This window comes from Salmo salar, chromosome 06, assembly GCF_965601325.2.
Source record: "Salmo salar chromosome 06, fSalSal1, whole genome shotgun sequence".
NCBI classification, from domain to species: Eukaryota; Metazoa; Chordata; class Actinopteri; order Salmoniformes; family Salmonidae; genus Salmo; species Salmo salar.
This window is the reverse complement of record NC_138296.1, coordinates 66,107,033-66,128,110: the sequence shown is the minus strand read 5'-3', so window position 1 is coordinate 66,128,110 and position 21,078 is coordinate 66,107,033. Positions and strand designations below refer to the sequence as shown.

Genomic DNA, 21,078 nt, shown 5'->3' with positions numbered 1-21,078 from the left:
CAACCTCTTCTGTCTCAGATTCCCACTTCTTCCTCAATGTCTGTCTTTTCACTGTTATTGACCTTCACAGTGACCTGACATATATATTTAACGGTATTCTCCTTCCCCCCCAAAAAATTACAAATTAAATGTTTTTTGGTGAAAGATTGGTAAATTAGGAAATAATGACATTATCACTTTCCCATTTATGTCAGTTGGTAATTTTGGTTAAAACAGCAGTAAAATCTTGCGTGATTAACTTCTGGATCTATACGTGTTAGGAAATGAGAGTTCTGGCAAAAACAAAGTCTCCACCCTCGCGCCAAAGCCGCCCCCATCTGATCTTTGTTGGCACACGCACAAAGAACTCGAGGCGAAGCAGTTTAAACACCGCCCAATCCTGATACGTTCAGATAACCAGCGACGAAAACCCCCAAAACTCAACTAATGCTGCTCGTTATCTCGCGCCTCCCATTCAATCCCGACACATTCTCCGGTCTACAAGCTGAATCTGCCCACGAGAGATTCATCTGTTTGGTATGCAGGAAGAATGTCATAGGATCCAACAAAATGTTACATAATTGGACAAATCACTGCACGTGTAATATGGAAATGTGTTGATGAATGGGGAAGATGAGCCCCTCTCTACTCTGTCATGAAGATCTTTCTGTCCTTGCATGACCACAAGGAGAAAACACATCCATGCAAACCCTTGATAGACAGACAGGTGAATGATATCTAGCTGGCTAGTTGGTATTCTAGAGAGCACTGTGCAGTTAATTATTATAGTCCAGTCTCCGTCCCTGCGGATCTGTCACTCATCATGTTCTGTGTGTGTGTGTGTGTGTGTGTGTGTGTGTGTGTGTGTGTGTGTGTGTGTGTGTGTGTGTGTGTGTGTGTGTGTGTGTGTGTCCTTCCCCAGGGTTGCTCTACATCGGCTTCAGTGCCTGCATGTTTGGCCTGTACAGCTTCATGCCCGTGGTCATCAAAAGGAGCAGTGCCGCGTCGGTCAACCTCTCTCTGCTGACTGCTGACCTCTACACCCTGTTCTGTGGCCTCTTACTGTTCCAGTACAAGGTGAGTGCCACACACACACACACACACTTTCCACAAGCCTCCAGCATCCATTCTCCTGTACAGATTTTCTTCTCTTACTGCTGCAGCTCTGATAAGATGAAATGTAGATGAAGCGCAGTTTAGTGTGAGAGAATGTTAAGTAAGCCTTCTCTCTTTTAATTGTGTGGTAGAACAAATATAAATGATTTGTTTTTATCTTTCACCCTCAAAGTCTTTCATCTATCATAATTATTCTGATTTTAAGGGATTGTGCACCGCTATCATCTTAAACAATCCTATTCCACGTATTGCCTTTGGTTTTTCACCAATTGTTTGGGAACATTTTTGGTTTTCCTTTTCCCTCCCTGCTGTGAGCTAGTGATCGATTGCAGATTTCACGCTGCACTGAAAGGCTATTCAGTAAATCAGAGAGGACCAGCGTGTATTTCTGCAGGGCATCGAAGCCTTGTCGTTTGGGAAGATGAAAAGGAGGGCAATGAGAGTCAGTGAGGGCAGCGTGCCAGGGTGGTTGGGCTACAATGTGGGCCTTCATCTTCCTCCGTCCCGTCCGGCCGGGTGGGCTGATGTCCATCATTACTGTTAAAGCAGCTAGACCACCAAACACTGCCCATTAGTCACGCCTTACAATAAATAAAGCCCTCTAATCGCTTTCCCAGCTCTGACTCATGTAGTGCAGATTACCGCCCACTGCAAAAGTGAGAGAGAAAGAAAGCAAGATTAAAATGGGTGGCTTTATGCCGTGTAAACTTGTCTCTGCACTCTCTCTTCCACCCCAGCAAAACGATACTGTGTTAACTCTAAAAGTGGCTAGGGACATGGCTAATATTTTACTTGTATTTCTTAGTTATCCCTCTCTTTATGTTACCTTTAAAATGCAGCTTTTTCAAAGTCAATCATGGCCTATAAAAGCATCAACAATGTCTGGCAGATTGCAGTCAACAATGTCTAGCAGATTGCACTTTATTGTATATACTAATATACAGTACCAGTCAAAAGTTTGGACACACCTACTCATTCCAGAGTTTTTCTATATTTTTACTATTTTCTACATTGTAGAATAATAGTGAAGACATCAAAACCATGTAGTAACCAAAAAAGTCTTAACCTGTTGGGACTAGGGGGCGGTATTTGCACGGCCGGATAAAAAAACGTACCCGATTTAAACTGGTTACTACTCTTGCCCAGAAACGAGAATATGCATATAAATAGTAGGTTTGGATAGAAAACACTCTAAAGTTTCTAAAACTGTTTGAATGGTGTCTGTGAGTATAACAGAACTCATATGGCAGGCCAAAACCTGAGAAGATTCCATACAGGAAGTGCCCTGTCTGACAATTTGTTGTCCTTCTGTTGCATCTCTATCGAAAATACAGCATCTCTGCTGTAATGTGACATTTTCTAAGGCTTCCATTGGCTCTCAGAAGGCGCCAGAAAGTGTAATGGGGTGTCTGCTGTCTCTGGGCGAAGAACAGCAGGAGAATTTGTGAGTGGTCAGCCTGGGAACAGTGACACTGGAGATGCGCGTTCATGAGAATTCTCCATTTTTTTCTTTCAGCCTTTGAATGAATACAACGTCGCCCGGTTGGAATATTATCGCTATTTTACAAGAAAAATTGCATAAAAATTGATTTTAAACAGCGTTTGACATGCTTCGAAGTACGGTAATGGAATATTTTGACATTTTTGTCACGAAATGCGGTCACGCGTCACCCTTCGCATAGTGACCTGAACGCACCAACAAAACGGAGCTATTTGAATATAACTATGGATTATTTGGAACCAAAACAACATTTGTTGTTGAAGTAGAAGTCCTGGGAGTGCATTCTGACGAAGAATAGCAAAGGTAATCAAATTTTTCTAATAGTAATTCTGAGTTTAGTGAGCACCAAACTTGGTGGGTGTCAAATTAGCTAGCCTGTGATGGCCGAGCTATTTACTCAGAATATTGCAAAATGTGCTTTTGCCGAAAAGCTATTTTAAAATCTGACACCGCGATTGCATAAAGGAGTTCTGTATCTATAATTCTTTAAATAATTGTTATGTATTTTGTGAACGTTTATCGTGAGTAATTTAGTAAATTCACCGGAAGTTTGCGGTGGGTTTGCTAGTTCTGAACATCACATGCTAATGTAAAAATCTGGTTTTTGATATAAATATGAACTTGATTGAACAAAACATGCATGTATTGTATAACATAATGTCCTAGGAGTGTCATCTGATGAAGATCATCAAAGGTTAGTGCTGCATTTAGCTGTGGTTTTGGTTTTTGTGACATATATGCTTGCTTTGAAAATGTCTGTGTGATTATTTTTGGCAGGGTACTCTCCTGACATAATCTAATGTTTTGCTTTTGCTGTAAAGCCTTTTTGAAATCGGACAATGTGGTTAGATTAATGAGAGTCTTGTCTTTAAAATGGTGTAAAATAGTCATATGTTTGAGAAATTGAAGTTATAGCATTTTTGAGGTATTTGTATTTCGCGCAAGCGTCCCACCTCGCCCAGACAGGTTAAGCAAATCAAAATATATTTTATATTTGAGATTCTTCAAAGTAGCCACCCTTTGCCTTGATGACAGCTTTGCACACTGTTGGCATTCTCTCAACCATCTTCATGAGGTAGTCACCTGGAATGCATTTCAATTAACAGGTGTGCCTTGTTAAAAGTACATTTGTGGAATTCCTTTCTTTCTTAATCAGTGGTGTTGTGACAAGATAGGGGTGGTATACAGAAGATAGCCCTATTTGGTAAAAGAACAAGTCCATATTATGGCAAGAACAGCTCAAATAAGCAAATAGAAATGACAGTAAGTCTTTACTTTAAGATATGAAGGTCAGTCAATGAGGAAAATTTCAAGAACATTGAAAGTTTCTTCAAGTGCAGTCGCAAAAACCATCAAGCGCTCTGATGAAACTGGCTCTCATGAGGACTGCCACAGGAAAGGAAGACCCAGTTACCTCTGCTGCAGACGATAAGTTCATTAGAGTTACCAGTCTCATAAATTGCAGCCCAAATAAATGCTTCACAGAGTTCAAGTAACAGACAACATCAACCGTTCAGAGGAGACTGTGTGAATCAGGCCTTCCTGGTCGAATTGCTGCAAAGAAACCACTACTAAAGGACACCAATAAGAAGAAGAGACTTGCTCGAGTCAAGAAACACGAGCAATGGATATTAGACTGGTGGAAATCTGTCCTTTGGTCTGATGAGTCCAAATTTGAGATTTTTGGTTCCATCCGCCGTGTCTTTGTGAGACGCAGAGTAGGTGAACAGATGATCTCCGCATGTGTGGTTCCCACCGTGAGCATGGAGGAGGTGTGATGGTGTGGGGGTGCTTTACTGCTGACACTGTCTGTGAGTTATTTAGAATTCACACTTAACCAGCATGGCTACCACAGCATTCTGCAGCGATACCTCATCCCATCTGGTTTGCGCTTAGTGGGACTATCATTTGATTTTCAACAGGACAATGACCCAACACACCTCCAGGCAGTGTACGGGCTATTTGACCAAGAAGGAGAGTGATGGAGTGCTGCATTAGATGACCTGGCATTAGATCACCCGACCTCAACCCAATTGAGATGGATTGGGATGAGTTGGACCGCAGAGGGAAGGAAAAGCAGCCAACAAGTGCTCGGTATATGTGGGAACACCTTCAAAACTGTTGGAAAAGCATTCCAGGTGAAGCTGGTTGAGAGAATGCCAAGAGTGCGCAAAACTTTCATCAAGGCAAAGTGTGGCTACTTTGAAGAATCTAAAATATATTTTGATTTGTTTAACACTTATTTGTTTATTACATGATTCCATGTGTTATTTCATGGTTTTGATGTTTTGACTATTATTCTACAATGTAGAAAACAGTAAAAATAAAGAAAAGCCTTTGAATGAGTAGGTGTGTCCAAACTTTTGACTGGTACTGTACGTCTTTATTGTTTCTTGTGTGCGATTATATACCTTTTGTGATATAACCTTTACTTGCCTTGAGAAACAAAGCTCTGTAAGAATGTTTTAGGTTGTTGGGTCAGAAAAAGGTTGAATGTCTGTGCAATATTAGTCAGGTCTTCTCAGAGAGTTTATACAATATACAATGTTTCTCTCTGCCAGAGAATAGTAAAAATACTAGAACATAGTTAAAAAATAAACCCTTGAATGAGTAGGTGTGTCCAAACTTTGGACTGGTATTGTACATGTAAGTACTGTATGTAACCTGGAAGTGAGTCAGATACCACTCTGAATAGAGTGCTTTCTGTTTATCAATGAAGACCCACCACTTGTTTTATTTTTACTGTGCTTCTTGGGTTGGCAGGCCCCTTAATAAATACAGTACAAAGTGTGCGACAGCCTCCTTCAGCCCAGAAATGCCATTAAGTCCTGGGGTCTGTGTCACTGTCTCCAACCTGCCCTGTGATTGGAGAGCGTGAAGTGGAGCGAAGGGTCTAGCTAGTAGCGACCACACTCCCATCAGCTCAAGGCTGTTCCTTCCATCTCTCTGACTGTTGTAATCAGGCCCTGGAGCTGTCACTAAGAGGCATCGTTTCCTCACCACAATCACTTTGCCCCAATCACAGTCCAGAGATGCTGTCTGTTGATAAGGTGGCCCACTCACTTGAGTACGAGCAGGGTAGCTTCTGATAATAACTGATCCTTGCATCAGCAGTCTGGAGGTGGTAAGACAAGAGTGAGTCGACCTTGCAGTATTGTAATACAGGCACAATAAAATCACAGGGCAGAGAGTGGCTTTTTTTGTTTTAGCAATTTATTGGGAAATTGAAATAAAACTGGTATTTTCCGGTATTGTTGTACGGTCTAGTGAAGGTCACAAATCCAAGAGGATAACATTAGAGCATTCAATGGAACGTTCTGGGGTATACATCACTAAATCATTCACTCCAATCATTTTAATTGTACAACTGGAGCATAAACCTCTAGTCTAGTCTGTTGTCAGTTCATTTGTATTAGCTCGCCCACATGCCACATTCTCTGGGGTATTACCGTCCATGAGAATAATTCATTATATTCTTGTCCTTGTTTGGGGGAAAACAACTTCATTGTTCCGTGCTCAGAAAGGCTAGAGAGATTATTACCAAATGCTACGAGCGGTAGCAGAATTCAGGAAGTATCCATTGCGGTCTGTCCATGAAATGAACATTTCCTAATAATATTAGACCGTCTCTACCTTGTCTCATTTGTTATGTTGAGCCAGCAGCAGCCGGTTCAATGGAGAGCGGATAAGTATACGCAGTACACAGGCCACTTGTTCTTTACCTTTGTGGATACATGCAGAGCAAGAGAACAGATAAACAATATTTTTACAAAATCTCTCCCTCTTTTGTTTCTCTCTCTCGCTCCCTCTTCTCTCTCTCTCCCCCTCCCTGTCCCTGTAAGCTTCCTCAAGGTGGTCTTGCATTGACAAATAGCCACATCTACTGCAGACCACCACCCCAATCAGTCCTCTGCTGATCCCTCTCTATAATGCATGGTCCCCTACCCAGTGTGTGGAATATTAATTACTTATTCTACATCTGTAATCCATTGGAGGCCATTGCAGGCAGTCAGTGTGGGAAAGTAAGAGAGAAGTGAACTCAATATTGTCATGGCCTCTGGATGCATTTCTACAGCGTCTGTGCTGCTTTGAAGGCAAGAGCTATTACTGACCAGACTCAGAGAGGAGCAATCCACAAAGAACCAGAAAGTGATTGAGTTGTACTTTGGATAATATGTCTGTCTTTTATGCACTGAAAGAGTACATATCTTAAGGCACCAAAGTCATTCAAATTGCCAGTCTTGGCAGAGAAGAAAGCATTCCATTCAACACCTGAGACATATCTGTCCTTTGGAGTTTCTACTATAGGACCATGCTACCGTGTCTGATTCAATCATTCAAAGATGAATCATAGCAGTTTCTTTATTTCTTTATTTTCTTCTTTTGTTAGTCGTCTGATGCCCTTATTGCACCTACAGTCAATGTAAAGTAAACATTAAATGTTGTTCAAATCAAATTGCTTAGGAACAACACAAGCATCCATGTTCCTCGCCAGAACTAATTGCTTTTGAACTCCTAAGGGGAGATGCAGGGACTTGTGTGCTATTATTGACAGTGGAGGATGAATTAATATTAATAGCGTTATACTGTAGAGCATCAGGAGGGTAGTGGAGAATGTAAAGGTCTCTTGATTTGTTTCGGTATTGATGGAATATTCTGAATTGAGATCTGACACAATGCCTTGGATGTGATAGATAGATGCTGGTATGTTGGCTAAAACATTTGCAGCATTTAGCTTAGCCAATTTGAATGAATATGCCCTATCCTTCTCTCCAGATATTAGCAACAACAATACTGTATGTAATGGTTAGTTTATTAGTGTTGTACTGTAAATCGACTGCAGGGAAAGATGAGGGAACAGGGAAGTTGTTGAGGCAGCGTTTATTGATTTGGCTTTGGACTCTGTCTCAGCCCCCTGACCACTTTGACCACAACTGTAATCTTTGCCTCTAGTATGAGGAATGAACGCATCGGCGTGATGGAATGCTTGTGTCAGCGGTTCACGGTATGTGCTTTATGGTACAATACAATTCTCAGGAGAGCATGCTGTCCAATGTTGAAATGATAGTGGTATCCGGAATTACTTTTCGAAAATACATGTTTGTCCTTGGGTGGAAATCGTCAATCGTGAAGATGTCCTAATACTGAGCATGAGGTGCTAATGGTTTGGTTTAACTGTGCTGTGAAAAGCAGGAGCAAAAATCCAAGATCCTCTGTCCTCAGACAGTCATATTTGATTCTTATTCTCTAAATGTCTCATGTCCTCACAGTATAACGAAGCTGGGATGCATTCAAATGAGCTGTGGCTGATGTAATGTAATGCTATCTCTACCCGCTGTGGCCACGGTAGGAGGAGACCATGGCCTGATGGGAATCTAATCTCTAAACTCTCATGCAAATCACAAATCATAATCCCAGAACAGAGCAACAAGGGAAAGGTACAGGCAAAGGACAACCAACAATAACACACCATCTGCTCAAATGAAAACAGCTATATTTGAATTCTCCCCGAAGATTTTGCTACATTAGATGATGAACAGTGGTGGTGGTGAAAGTCTTTCTCCTTTTCCTCTCGCTTCTGAGTTTCTATCACGGTATGCAGGGCTGTAGCCGTGTCTCCAGTAGGTACATGTCAATTAGAGTATGTGGAGATGTCACCATGCTAAGTAGAATGTATTCCTCTCAGTTTCCAGTTATGGCTTTCTCCTCTCATATATTCTCCCTCCCTGCAAAAGCACTGTCTCCGTGCCTGTTACTCCACATGTTAATAAAAGTCTTGACTAGGGCTGTTGCGGTGACCGTATTACCGCCACACCGGCGGTCAAGAGTCATAAAGGCCGTCAAATTCCACATGACCGTTTAGTCACAGTAATTAGGCTTCTCTATGCTCTGATGCTGCTGCTGGTCATTAGTAGCCTATCAAACTTGCTAACTGCCTGGTACTCAGCATTCCATTGTCCCTTTAATTACTCTGATATCAATGCAAATGTTTTCGAAAATCTAATCAAACACTTCATGACAGCCCATGATCTCAGGTTGCACAACATTTCTATAGGCTATGCAATTGCGTGAGAAAACAGAGTGATGGCCGCTAATAAAAAGAGGAGGATCCCATCAGCTTTCTATAGGTTAGGCCTACTATATTTATTTCTCAACTTTCCTAATATTAAGCACATTGCTTCTCTTTACAACAGGAGTATAGCCTACCTGGCTGGCATGAAAATGAACCACAGGAAAAGCGTCCTCCATTCGCTATTTAAGTGCATAGATTACATGTATTTTTTCCCGCTGCCTCTGTTTCGATTCAGGTGCACGATAATGGTACATTCTAAATTTAAACAAATGTCACACATATATTATTTAGTATATGTAAAGACAAGATTAAATCAAGAAAAGTCTGATGGGTGAAGATTAGGGTTGCAAAGGGTCGGAAACTTTCCGGGAAATTTTCCATGGGAAGTTACCGGGAATTTGGGGAATTTTGCTTAAATTCATCAAAAAAGTTAGCTTATAACAGTGAACCTTTTTTGTGGGATACACATAAGGCAATTATAGGTCTTGTGGCATATTTTGGTTAAACTATCCCCAATTCAATGGAATTGCAACCCTCTGCATGCACAGTGCACTCTTCCATCACATGTACAGCTGATTCTCAAGATCTTGCACACTAATGAGATGCTATTGAGCCCACACTACTACACTGTCTGAGCCATGGTCTACATGCTTTCTGGTAAGTTTTGATTACAATACTGGGTGGGGTGAATATTGTATATGATATGCATTATTTTTTGTTCACTAGTAAATAGTAGCCTACAGCAAAGTGTGTTTAAATCATTTCTAACTTGTTAACAATTTCTACTAGTTAGTTTTTGCTACCATGTGGGTTTTAGCTTGCTTGAGCCTGCTAACTGAGGAGTGTTAATTCACCTGTTTCCATACATGTTTCATTTTAAAACAGTTATCTTACAAAGGAGTTGTTTAATCTAACTGCTTAACTATTTATCTGTGCATGGAATTGTATTTGTTTTTTTTTACTCATTTTCTAATCTTTACAGGAAAATGCCATGGGCACTATCTGATGTGTGGATACATTTCACTGCAGCTAATGTAGAAGGAAAATCTGTGTACATTTGCAAATAATGTGCCAAATCATATGTGAAGAATGCAACAAAGATGCAGAATCATCTGGCCAAGTGCATAAAGTTCCCTCAGCGCTCACAACCTCTGACAAAAGTCCCTCTACTTCTATTCGAGGTGAAAATGATGAATCAGACACCTTATTGATAGCAACAGCTCATGGTCCTCCTGGAATCAGAAGTTATTTTGACTCAATGGAGGAACGTAGTCAGAGAAATGCTGATGAATGTCTTGCTTGAGCTGTGTATGCAACTGGTTCACCTCTGATGCACACAGGCAATGTGTATTGGAAGAGATTTCGGGATGTTCTTCGCCCAGCATACACCCCTCCAACCAGACATGCTTTATCTACTCATTTGCTGGATGCAGAGTTCAACAGAGCTCAAGTGAAGGTCAAGCAAATCATAGAGAAATCAGACTGTATTGCAATCATCTCTGATGGGTGGTTGAATGTTCGTGGGCAAGGAATAATTAACTACATCATCTCCTCCCCTCAAACAGTCTTCTACAAGAGCACAGACACAAGGGACAACAGACACAGCGGTCTCTACATTGCGGATGAGCTGATGATTGTACTGGTGACAGACAATGCTGTGAACATGAAGACTGCTTGGTCTAAAGTGGAGGAGTCCTACCCTCACATCACACCCATTGGCTGTGCTTCTCATGCATTGAATCTTCTCCTCAAGGACATCGTGGCACTGAAAACAATGGATACACTCTAGAAGAGAGCCAAGGAAATGGTAGGGTCATCAAGTTACAGCAGCAATCTACTTCACCAAGCAAAATGAGAAGAATAAGAACTCCACATTGAAGCTGCTCAGCAACACCCGTTGGGGTGGTTTTGTCATCATGTTTGACAGACTCCTGGAGGGGAAGGAGTCTCTCCAAGAAATGGCCATATCACAGTCTCCCGATATGGACAGCCCCATCAAGAGAATCCTCCTGGATGATGTATTTTGGGAGAGAGTGGTAAGCAGCCTGAAACTCCTGAAATCTATATTAGTAGCCATTTCACAGATTGAAGGAGACAATGCCATCCTGTCTGATGTTCAGACTCTGCTTGCAGATGTAAGAGAAGAAATCTGTACTGCCCTGCCCACTTCACTGTTGCTCCAAACAGAGGAAACTGCAGTTCTGAAATACATCAAAAAAACGTAAAGACTTCTGCCTGAAGCCCATACACGCCGCAGCGCACATGTTGGACCTCAAGTATGCTGGTAATAGCATCCTGTCTGGTCAGAGATCAACAAGGCTTATGGTGTCATCACTTCCGTGTCTCGCCACCTTGGCCTGGATGAGGGCACGGTTCTTGGCAGTCTGGCGAAGTACACTTCCAAGCAAGGGCTTTGGGATGGAGATGCAAAATGTCAGTTGTGCCAACATATCTCATCCGCCACCTGGTGGAAGGGACTTTGTGGATCTGAGGCTCTTTCCCCTGTTGCCTCCATCATCCTCCAAATCCCACCAACATCAGCTGCCTCAGAGTGCAATTGGTCCTTGTTTGGGAACACATACACCAAAACACACAACAGGCTGACCAATACAAGGGTTGAAAAATCGGTGGCCATCTGGGCAAACTTGAGGCTTTTTGAGTCGGACAACGAGCCATCCTCAACAAGGTTGGAAAGTGACAGTGAAGATGAGGCCTCAGAGTCTGATGTTCAAGAGGTGGACATTGAGGAGGTCCAGGGAGAAGACATGGAAGCCTGAGAGGAAGACAAGCAAAGCTTTAGTTTCTAGACTATCATTTTACAGAAGTATGTTGAAAAGTTTTTGGGGAAATGTGATGGATCATTGGGGATCATTCAATATTCCCTTTCTTTTGTTGTTCAGTGAAATCAACTCATTTAATTAAAGTTCAATGTTCAATTCGTAACTAATTTTTTATTTTCTTTTCTATTGGAAGGATTTAATCATTTGCAATTATGTCTACTTATAAAAAGGTAAAAGGCTTATGTTTCTGTATCCACATGATATGGTAAATATATCCAATGCAAAAACATCTACATTTAAAGGTATTAATATTATTGCGTATTCCCGCTAATTCCCATATATTCCCGTTAATTTCCACGGAAAGTTTCCATCTCAGAATATTCCCCAAAATGTGCAACCCTAGTGACAATATTAGCCTATCACTTGTCAATTGTATGTTATCACTTGTGAATGATGCCCAGCATAAGAAACAAAGCCTTATTTTTGTGAATTTGTAGAATCATAGTCGCACACCTCATGTAGCCTAGGCCATAGGCCTATATGTTTTAATAAGGTTAATATCACAATTAAAGTGGCCAAATAACTTTTTTAAATGAAGCACATTAATTAAGGGGTGTAGCGCCTAACTGGCATACATAAGTGTTTCATGGGTGTCAGTTGTTGATGTGTGCAAGGGTCCCTGGTTCGAGCCCAGGTTGGGGCGAAGAGAGGGACGGAACCTACACTGTTACATAAGCAGCTCGTGAGTTTCACGTTTGGGCAAGAACATTTTCACCATAACAATGTACCTTTATAATAAAAACATTACATGCATAATCGCATTTGCGGTCACTTTTGATAATGGTGTTTTCCGCTAATGGCACATTCGCGCATATAGCCTTCTACAATGTGTGCATTGCTGCACGTATAATGTGAAGAAATAGCCCAATAGTTTATCAACATTTTAAGGTAAATGTTCTGATCTGTTGTGTCAGCCACATTGAATATGAAGGTGTTTTGATGCTAGTGGTTGTATTAATTTGTGATCTATTGCATCCAACAACTGTCCCAGACTATGTTTGGAATATTTATTTCTCACACAGAATAGGTCGACTTTTGTACTATGGGGGATAGTAGATTGACAGGCTAGTGCTTTTGCTGTTCGTTAGGCCTACTCATCTTATTGGCTGACGAAAAGTAAATGTGGACAGTTCTTCCAAAACGCACCTCGGAATTGGATAAGCCGGATGTGTCTGTCTTCATTTGTAGCCTGTGAGAAAGACCCGATCACGTGACGGAGAGCCATGCGCGTGAGAGGGCTTCCGATCGCGCAGCACGCTCAGGGAGAAGGGTACAACGCAGCACTCCGGGCCGCAAAATGCATACTTTTTGTAGGGTGCATTAGGGCCACAAAGGGAATGCCGGCGTGAAATTCGAGCATTATCAAGTGCTTGTCAAATTGTGAATGAGAGACTATTGGAGTGTGTACTGCCTGCGCAAAAAACCCAAGCAGAGCTCATGCCTTTCAAGCGACTTTTTCCAAATCATCATTAGAGTCTCATCATGCAGCCTTACAATGTATTAAAAGTCAAAACATGTAGCCCAACGTTTGTAGAACAACTAAACTTACATAACTCTAAATTAAGAATTTAGAAGTACCTATTTCTTTGTTAACCGCTCAACACAGAATAGCCGCATGTGCGCACTGCCTCAATCATTTGGAGAAAATATTTGTATTTTATTCAGCTTTGTTCAATTGTATTCCTCATACTATAAAATAATATAAAATAATTATCCGGAATTATAAGCAAATATTGTCTGCTAAATTAACTAGTGTAGCCCACAGCAACTAGTGTAGTCCACAGCAATATGGCATAGCCACATCAGGGCCTAACACTCAGTATGCTGTTCTGTTCTTCTGAAATAGACATGCTTCTCCTTCATATCATGCTTCTTTAGACCTGTCTAAAATAAATAATGGATTTATTGTGAAAGTATAGGCTATATTACATGGATTTATTGTGTGGAAGCCAGGAGATGCTAAATGTGTTTATGTTAATTAACGATCGATCAATTACCGTGAGACCGACAGTTATTTGCTTGACAATCACCGGCTGAAATTTCGTCACTGCCACAGCCCTAGTCTTGACAGAGACATTTGCATAATTTGTTTCCCGTGGTCTACATTGATATTGTTCTCAGGAGTGTTTACTTTAGCAAATGCTACATTGAAACCCTGCAGATGAGGTATTGCTGCGCAGCAATAGGGGGATGTGTGTGTGCCTCCAGAGAGAGAGATAATTCCTGGCTGTCAGGGTAATGATTCATATTTCAGTGGCACGAAATGGTAAGGATTAATTATGTCGGTATTTGTGATGACTCCCTCTGCCTGCTTCTGTGACAGTGACGTGACGTTCATGCGTCATGTCATGTATTTGGTGTTGTTTCTGTAAATGTATGGCCAAAATGTTATTCTGTGTATGGCTGTTATTGTTCCGAGACAATATTCTATTCATTGTATGTTATTCATCTGTTTTGTTCCTTGGTTGTTTAAGTTGTACAGTGCGTTCAGAAAGTATTCAGACCCCTTGACTTTTTCCACATTTTGTTAGGTTACAGCCTTATTCTAAAACGGATTAAATTGTTTTTTCCCCTCATCAATCTACACACAATACCCCATAATGACAAAACAAAAGTTTTTTATACATTTTTACTTAAGTATTCAGACCCTTTACTAAGTACTTTGTTGAAGTACCTTTGGCAGCGATTACAGCCTTGAGCCTTCTTGGGTATGACACTATAAGCTTGGCACACTTGTATTTGGGGAGTTTCTCCCATTGTTCTCTGCAGATCCTCTCAAGCTCTGTCAGGTTGGATGGGGAACGTCGCTGCACATCTATTTTCAGGTCTCTCCAGAGATGTTCGATCGAGTTCAAGTCCGGGCTCTGGCTGGGCTACTCAAGGACATTCAGAGACTTGTCCTGAAGCCACTCCTGCATTGTCTTGGCTGTGTGCTTAGGGTCGTTGTCTTGCTGGAAGGTGAACCAGGTTTTCATCAAGGATCTCTCTGTACTTTGCTCCGTTCATCTTTCCCTCGATCCTGACTAGTCTCCCAGTCCCTGCCGCTGAAAAACATCCCCACAGCATGACGCTGCCACCACCATGCTTCACCGTAGGGATGGTGCCAGGTTTCCAAAGAGTTCAATCTTGGCTTCATCAGACCAGAGAATCGTGTTTCTTATGGTCTGACTGTCCTTTAGGTGCCTTTTGGCAAACTCCAAGCGGGCTGTTATGTGCCTTTTACTGAGGAGTGGCTTCTGTCTGGCCACTCTACCATAAAGGCTTGATTGGTGGTTGTCCTTCTGCAGAGATGGTTGTCCTTCTCCCATCTCCACAGAGGAACTCTGGAGCTCTGTCAGAGTCACCATCGGGTTCTTGGTCAACTCCCTGACCAAGGCCCTTCTCCCCCGACTGCTCAGTTTGGCCGGGCGGTCAGCTCTAGGAAGAGTCTTGGGGATTCCAAACTTCTTCCATTTAAGAATGATGGAGGCCACTGTGTTCTTGGGGACCTTCAATGCTGCATAAATGTTTTGGTATCCTTTCCCAGATCTGTGCCTTAACACAATCCTGTCTCGGAGCTTTACGGACAATTCCTTCGACCTCATGGCTTGCTTTTTGCTCTGACATGCACTGTTCTACAATCAAGTTGTAGAAACATCTCAAGGATGATCAATGGAAACAGGATGCAGCTGAGCTCAGTTTTGAGTCTCATAGCAAAGGGTCTTAGTACTTATAAGGTATTTCTGCTTTTTATTTTGAATACATTCTCAAACATTTTTCAACCTGTTTTCACTTTGTCATTATGGGGTATTGTGTGTTAGTTGATTGAGAGGGACATGGTGCTTTGGCATCCTGAGGGGCTGCCCTGAGAGGAAAGGAATCTACCGTATCTCTGCTCTGTATCTATTGAGCGGTCTGAATGTAAATCTCAAACAGACGTTTAATAATACATAATATCTGTGTTTGTTTTGAGATCAGAAGGCTGATAGTGATAACGAGGCTGTTATGACCAGAGGGACTTGAGATGTTATTTCTGCTACTCCCATGACGCTCACCCTCTTAGCATGTTTAAGAAGACCCCATATTCACCCCCTGGAGCTGAACATAAAACTGAGCCCAAATTGCATCAAAACACACTCATAAATTATCCCAGAGGCATTACAATGTAAACTAGTGTCTTACATTTTGATGTTAGCAGGTTCCTCTTGTGATTTTCAAATCATGTTTACAGTGGGGAAGTTTTAGATTTCGAATGTTGAGTCCTGCTAATGTGCATTATTGCACTGCAGCAGTCTTAGCTGTAACTCTAGGTTATCTCTAATCAGACTGATTCAGAGTCCGACCTGGGACAACAGATCAGTGGAATTTCTGGTCAATCAGCGACATTACCGCTAATCAATCCATTACCTACCAGGGAGAAAAGAAATCCAGCAGTACTGCTGTACAGACAAGGCTCTGATTTGTGAACCATTGCAATAGACCTATCGGTCCACAGAGTAAGTGGCATGTAATCAAGGAGATGACTAGACCAGAAACACCCAATGTCTCATTATTACAGAACATTTCCCATTTACAGTTTCAGTAGAGTTGTTTGTTGATTACATCCACAGCCCCCTTCAATATAGCAATCAGATCAAACAGTCAGTGGCCTTATTTGACTCTATCAAACCCTTGTTGGAACACTACACTATAGACTATGACCTACAGAGAGCTCCGAAAGCTTTGGGACAGTTACATACATAGTCCCCCCCATTATAGGGGACCAAAAGTATTGGGACAAATTCACTTATGTATTAAAGTAGTAAAAATGTAGTATTTGGTCCCATATTCCTAGCACACAATAACTCTACAAACTTGTTGGATGCATTTGCAGTTTGTTTTGGTTGTGTTTCAGATTATTTGTGCCCAATATAAATGAATAGTAAATAATGTATTGTGCCATTTTGGAGCCACTTTTATTGTAAAGAAGAATACAATATATTATGGATAATCCTGAATGAATCGTGAATAATGACACACAAATATCATACCCCCCAAAAATCCTAACCTCCCCTGTTATTGTAATGGTGAGAGGTTAGCATGTCTCGGGGGAATGATATTTGTGTGTCTAACTTTTCACTCATTATTATTCACGGTTCATTCAGGACTATCCGTAACCATGGTAGCATCCACATGAATGTAGAAGTGTTTAGAAACATATTCTATTATTATTTACAATAAATGTGCCTCCAAAATGACACAATACATTATTTACAATTCATTTACATTGGGCACAACATAATCTGCAACACAACCATAAGAAACAGCAAATGATTCCAACAAATGTTTTGAGTCACAAGCTTGATACCCTCAAATTAAAGCTGACAGTCTGCACTTTAACCTCATCATTTCAAATCCGAAGTACTGGAGTACAGAGCCAAAACAGCAACAAAAACTGTCACTGCCCCAATACTTTTGGAGCTCACTGTATGTGTCATATACACTGAATATACAAAACATTAAAAACACCTGCTAATTCCTTGACATAGACTGAGACCAGGTGAATCCAGGTGAAATCTATGATCCCTTATTGATGTCACTTGTTAAATCCACTTCAATCAGTGTAGATAAATGGGAGGAGACAGGTTAAAGAAGGATTTTTAAGCCTTGAGACAATTGAGACATGGATTGTTTATATGTGCCATTCAGAGGGTGAATGGACAAGACAAAATATTGAAGTGCTTTTAAACGGGGTACGGTAGTATGTGCCGTGTGTATCAAGAATGGTCCACCACCCAAAGGACATCCAGCCAACTTGAAACAACTGTAGAAAGCATTGGAGTCAACATCCCCGTGGAACACTTTCGACACCATGACAAAACTCAATATAAGGAAGGTGTTCCTAATGTTTGGTATGCTCAGTGTATGTGTGTTGTAATATGAATGATGTATAAATTGCATAAAGCTCCATTGGCATGCGGACTGTGTAATGTAACATTCTCATTGGAGCTTCTGGCCTTTACATTTTTAGATGCACCGTGTGCATTTGGCCTATTTTAGTATTCACTGTGTACTGCTGTGTAAACACAACTGACTGGTTTGTACTTCAGTGTCACTTTCTGTCTCTCACAACTTCTAATTAGGGTCAGTAGCCATGTATGTCTGTAAATCCATGTCTGCGAAGCCGTGTCTGCAGCCTCTTGGTTGGTTTTGTATATAAACAGGGATTATTCCAGAATGTCTGTTTAACTCACATAGGTAGTACAGAAAAACAGTTCTGCATGTTTGTTTTTTGCCCACAATCTGGTCTAGGAATACGTTTTTGCTGTGTATCTCTCACATGTAGAAAACATGGCTGGTTGAAATATGGTTGTTTGACCTCGTTCAGTCAACTCAATCACAAAATGGTATTACCACCCTGTCTTTTAAGATGATATTTTTTGATTGTCACATGGCAGGTTACCGCTGTTTCTAGGATGTGACTCTTAATAGATGTTCACCGAGAATAGAAATAGACGAGTGTACAGTAGACTTTCTCCTTTCAAATGCTCATTATCTCATCCTCTGCAAAATGCATGTAATTATTTTCCTCATTCTTAACTTGAGTTTCTAGACATAATGTAGTTATCACTGTATCACTCAGTGTGCCAATTATACTTAAAAATATAAATGCAACATGCAACAATTTCAAAGATTTGACTGAGTTACAGTTCATATATGGAAATCAGTCAATTGAAATAAATTCATTAGGACCTAATCTATGAATTTCACATGACTGGGAATACAGATATGCATCTGTTGGTCACAGATACCTTAAAAAAAAAAGGAGGGGCGTGGGTCAGAAAACCAGTCAGTATCTGGTGTGACCACCATTTGCCTCATGCAGCGTGACACATCTCCTTTGTATAGAGTTGATCAGGCTGTTGATTGTGGGCTGTGGAATTTTGTCCCACTCTTCAATTAATGTGCGAAGTTTCTGGATATTGGCGGGAACTGGAATACTGTCGTACACGTCTATCCGGAGTATCCCTAACATGCTCAATGGGTGACATGTCTGGTGAGTATGCAGGCCATGGAAGAACTGGTACATTTTCAGCTTCCAGAAATTGTGTACAGATCCTTGCGACATGGGGCTGTGCATTATCATGCTGAAACATGAAGTGATGATAGCATGTCACGGTCGTCGTAGTGAATGGACCAAGGCGCAGCGGGTCGAGTGCTTATCTTAACTTTATTAGTGAACACTTAAATAAACAAAACAAGAAACAAAACGAACTAACAGTCTTGCAGGCTAAATACAGCAGTGCTAAGAACAACCTCCCACAATACCCATAACAAACATACTCCTAAATATAGGACCTTCAATCAGAGGCAACGATAACCTTCTGCCTCCAATTGAAGGCCCCAATCCCAATTACCTAAACATAGATCTAAATACCCTAGAACAGCCATAGAACTATACAACATAGAACTAAACCAAAAACCCCGGAATACATAAATCAAACGCCCCTCTACATAAACACACACTCAAAACCATAAAAACAAATACCCCTTGCCACGTCCTGACCAAACTATAATAACAAATAACCCCTTTACTGGTCAGGACGTGACATAGCAGATGCATTTTACGAAAATGGGCCTCAAGATCTCATCATCTCTGTGCATTCAAATTGGCATCGATAAAATGCAATTGGGTTTGTTGTCCGTAGTTTATGCCTGCCCATACCATAACCCCACCGCCACTATGGAGCACTCTGTTCACAACGTTGACATCAGCAAACCGCTCGCCCACACAACACCATACACGAGGTTTGCGGTTGTGAGGCCGGTTTGACGTACTGCCATTCTCTAAAACGATGTTGGAGGCGGCTTATGGTAGATAAATTAACATTAAATTCACTGGCAACAGCTCTGGTGGACATTCCTGCAGTCAACATGCCAATTGCACGCTCCCTCAAAACATGAGACATCTGTGGCATTGCGTTGTGTGACAAAACTGCACATTTCAGAGGGGCCTTTTATTGTCCCCAGCACAAGGTGCACCTGTGTAATGATCATGCTGTTTAATCAGCTTCTTGATATGCCATACCTGTCAGTTTGATAGATTATCAGGGAAGTAAACAAATTTGTGCACACAATTTGAGAGAAATAAGCTTTTTGTGCATATGGAACATTTCTGGGATCTTTTATTTCAGCTCATGAAACATGGGTCCAACACTTTACATGTTGCGATTATATTTTTGTTCAGTATACATCTTGGGGGAATATGTGCTTTTGCCTTTGTACCATGAGATCTGTCAGTAGATCATGAGCAGCCCTCAAGGCGGCCTGTTGGCAACTCAGAACACTGCTATCACAATGCCCTCAATGTGTTTCATCTTATCAGACAGAGATTATTTAGGTTTGTTTGTTGGAGGCAGCAGGTAGCCTAGCGGTTAGAGCGTTGGGTCAGTAACTGAAATGTCTCTAGTTCGAATCCCCGAAGCCTACACAATGTGCCCTTGAGCAAGGCACTTAACCCTAATTGCTCAAGAGTTGCTGTTAATAATGGCCGACCCTGGCCATGACCCCACTCTCAGGGGGAGTTGGATGTGCAAAATAATGAATTTCCAATTTAGACGTGTATTAGTACACACTTCTGAAATAGGACCAATATAAGCAATTTCTCAGTTGACTGAGTGTATGTGTCTGCTCCAGTTTTCAGGGCTCTACCTCCTGTCCTTCGTCATCATTGTGCTGGGTCTGGTCCTCTACACCTCTTCCTCTACCTACGTGGCCCAGGACCCGCGCATCTACAAGCAGTTCCGCAACGCCGGCCACCCCATCACGGACACGCCCACTCTGGGGCCCCTGGAACCCTCGGTGACCTATACCAGCCTGAGGCAGGAGATAGAGGAGGAACCTCGCATCAGGGTGGCCTGAGGGGGCGGGGCCTAATCATCCACTGCACCGCCTCCCAGATTCTGTACAGAGAGAATGATAATGATCACTGAATGATAAAGATATAATCATGTAGCAAACAAGCAAAAGTACACTGTGATCACAAACTGTGAATAGATAGCAGTGACTATTTCAGATTTCGAGGATTTGTTTCATGTATAGAAATATACTGTTCCCCCATCACATTCCCTCTTACTGTACATTTGACATGTTTAAAAAGGTTTTGTGTTAAAGGCTTGTGTAAATGGTGACTGTTTCTTTTTTACATCAGCACAGAACTTTATTGGATTTTAAGATTTGAATTTGAGCTGAGGGTCTAGCTCGCCCATGTACTTTATTCCAGTGTTGTATTGTTCCCTCAGAGATAAGATAAAGTAATACACAGACTTACCATGAGTCAGTGCCTTACAATGTATTACTGTTGTGTGTTAGAGCTGCACATTATAAATGGCCCCTTCCTTGTAAGCCCAGAATTGTCTGAAGACATTGGATACCGATGTGGCCCCTCAATTTATATGAATAAACTCTATTTAGAGCACTGTGGATTGCTTCTCTGCATTACATTTAGTCTGCCCTTACAACTACTTACTAAACCACACATATATCCAACTTTCCATGTTGGAGACATTATCTCCTGAGGCCAATGGGTATAGAGACAAATATAGCAGGAT

General features: G+C 41.4%; 1 protein-coding gene across 1 annotated transcript in view; it reads left to right on the top strand.

Moving 5' to 3' along the window:
• slc35f1 (solute carrier family 35 member F1) overlaps positions 1-20,867 on the top strand; it is a 117,690-nt gene extending 96,823 nt beyond the window's left edge. The window contains exons 7-8 of the mRNA XM_014205138.3: positions 902-1,056; positions 20,165-20,867. Coding sequence (XP_014060613.1) covers positions 902-1,056; positions 20,165-20,389 — 380 coding nt within the window. The 3' untranslated portion in view covers positions 20,390-20,867. The remainder of the gene's footprint in view (positions 1-901; positions 1,057-20,164) is intronic.
• Positions 20,868-21,078: the final 211 nt, after the last annotated feature.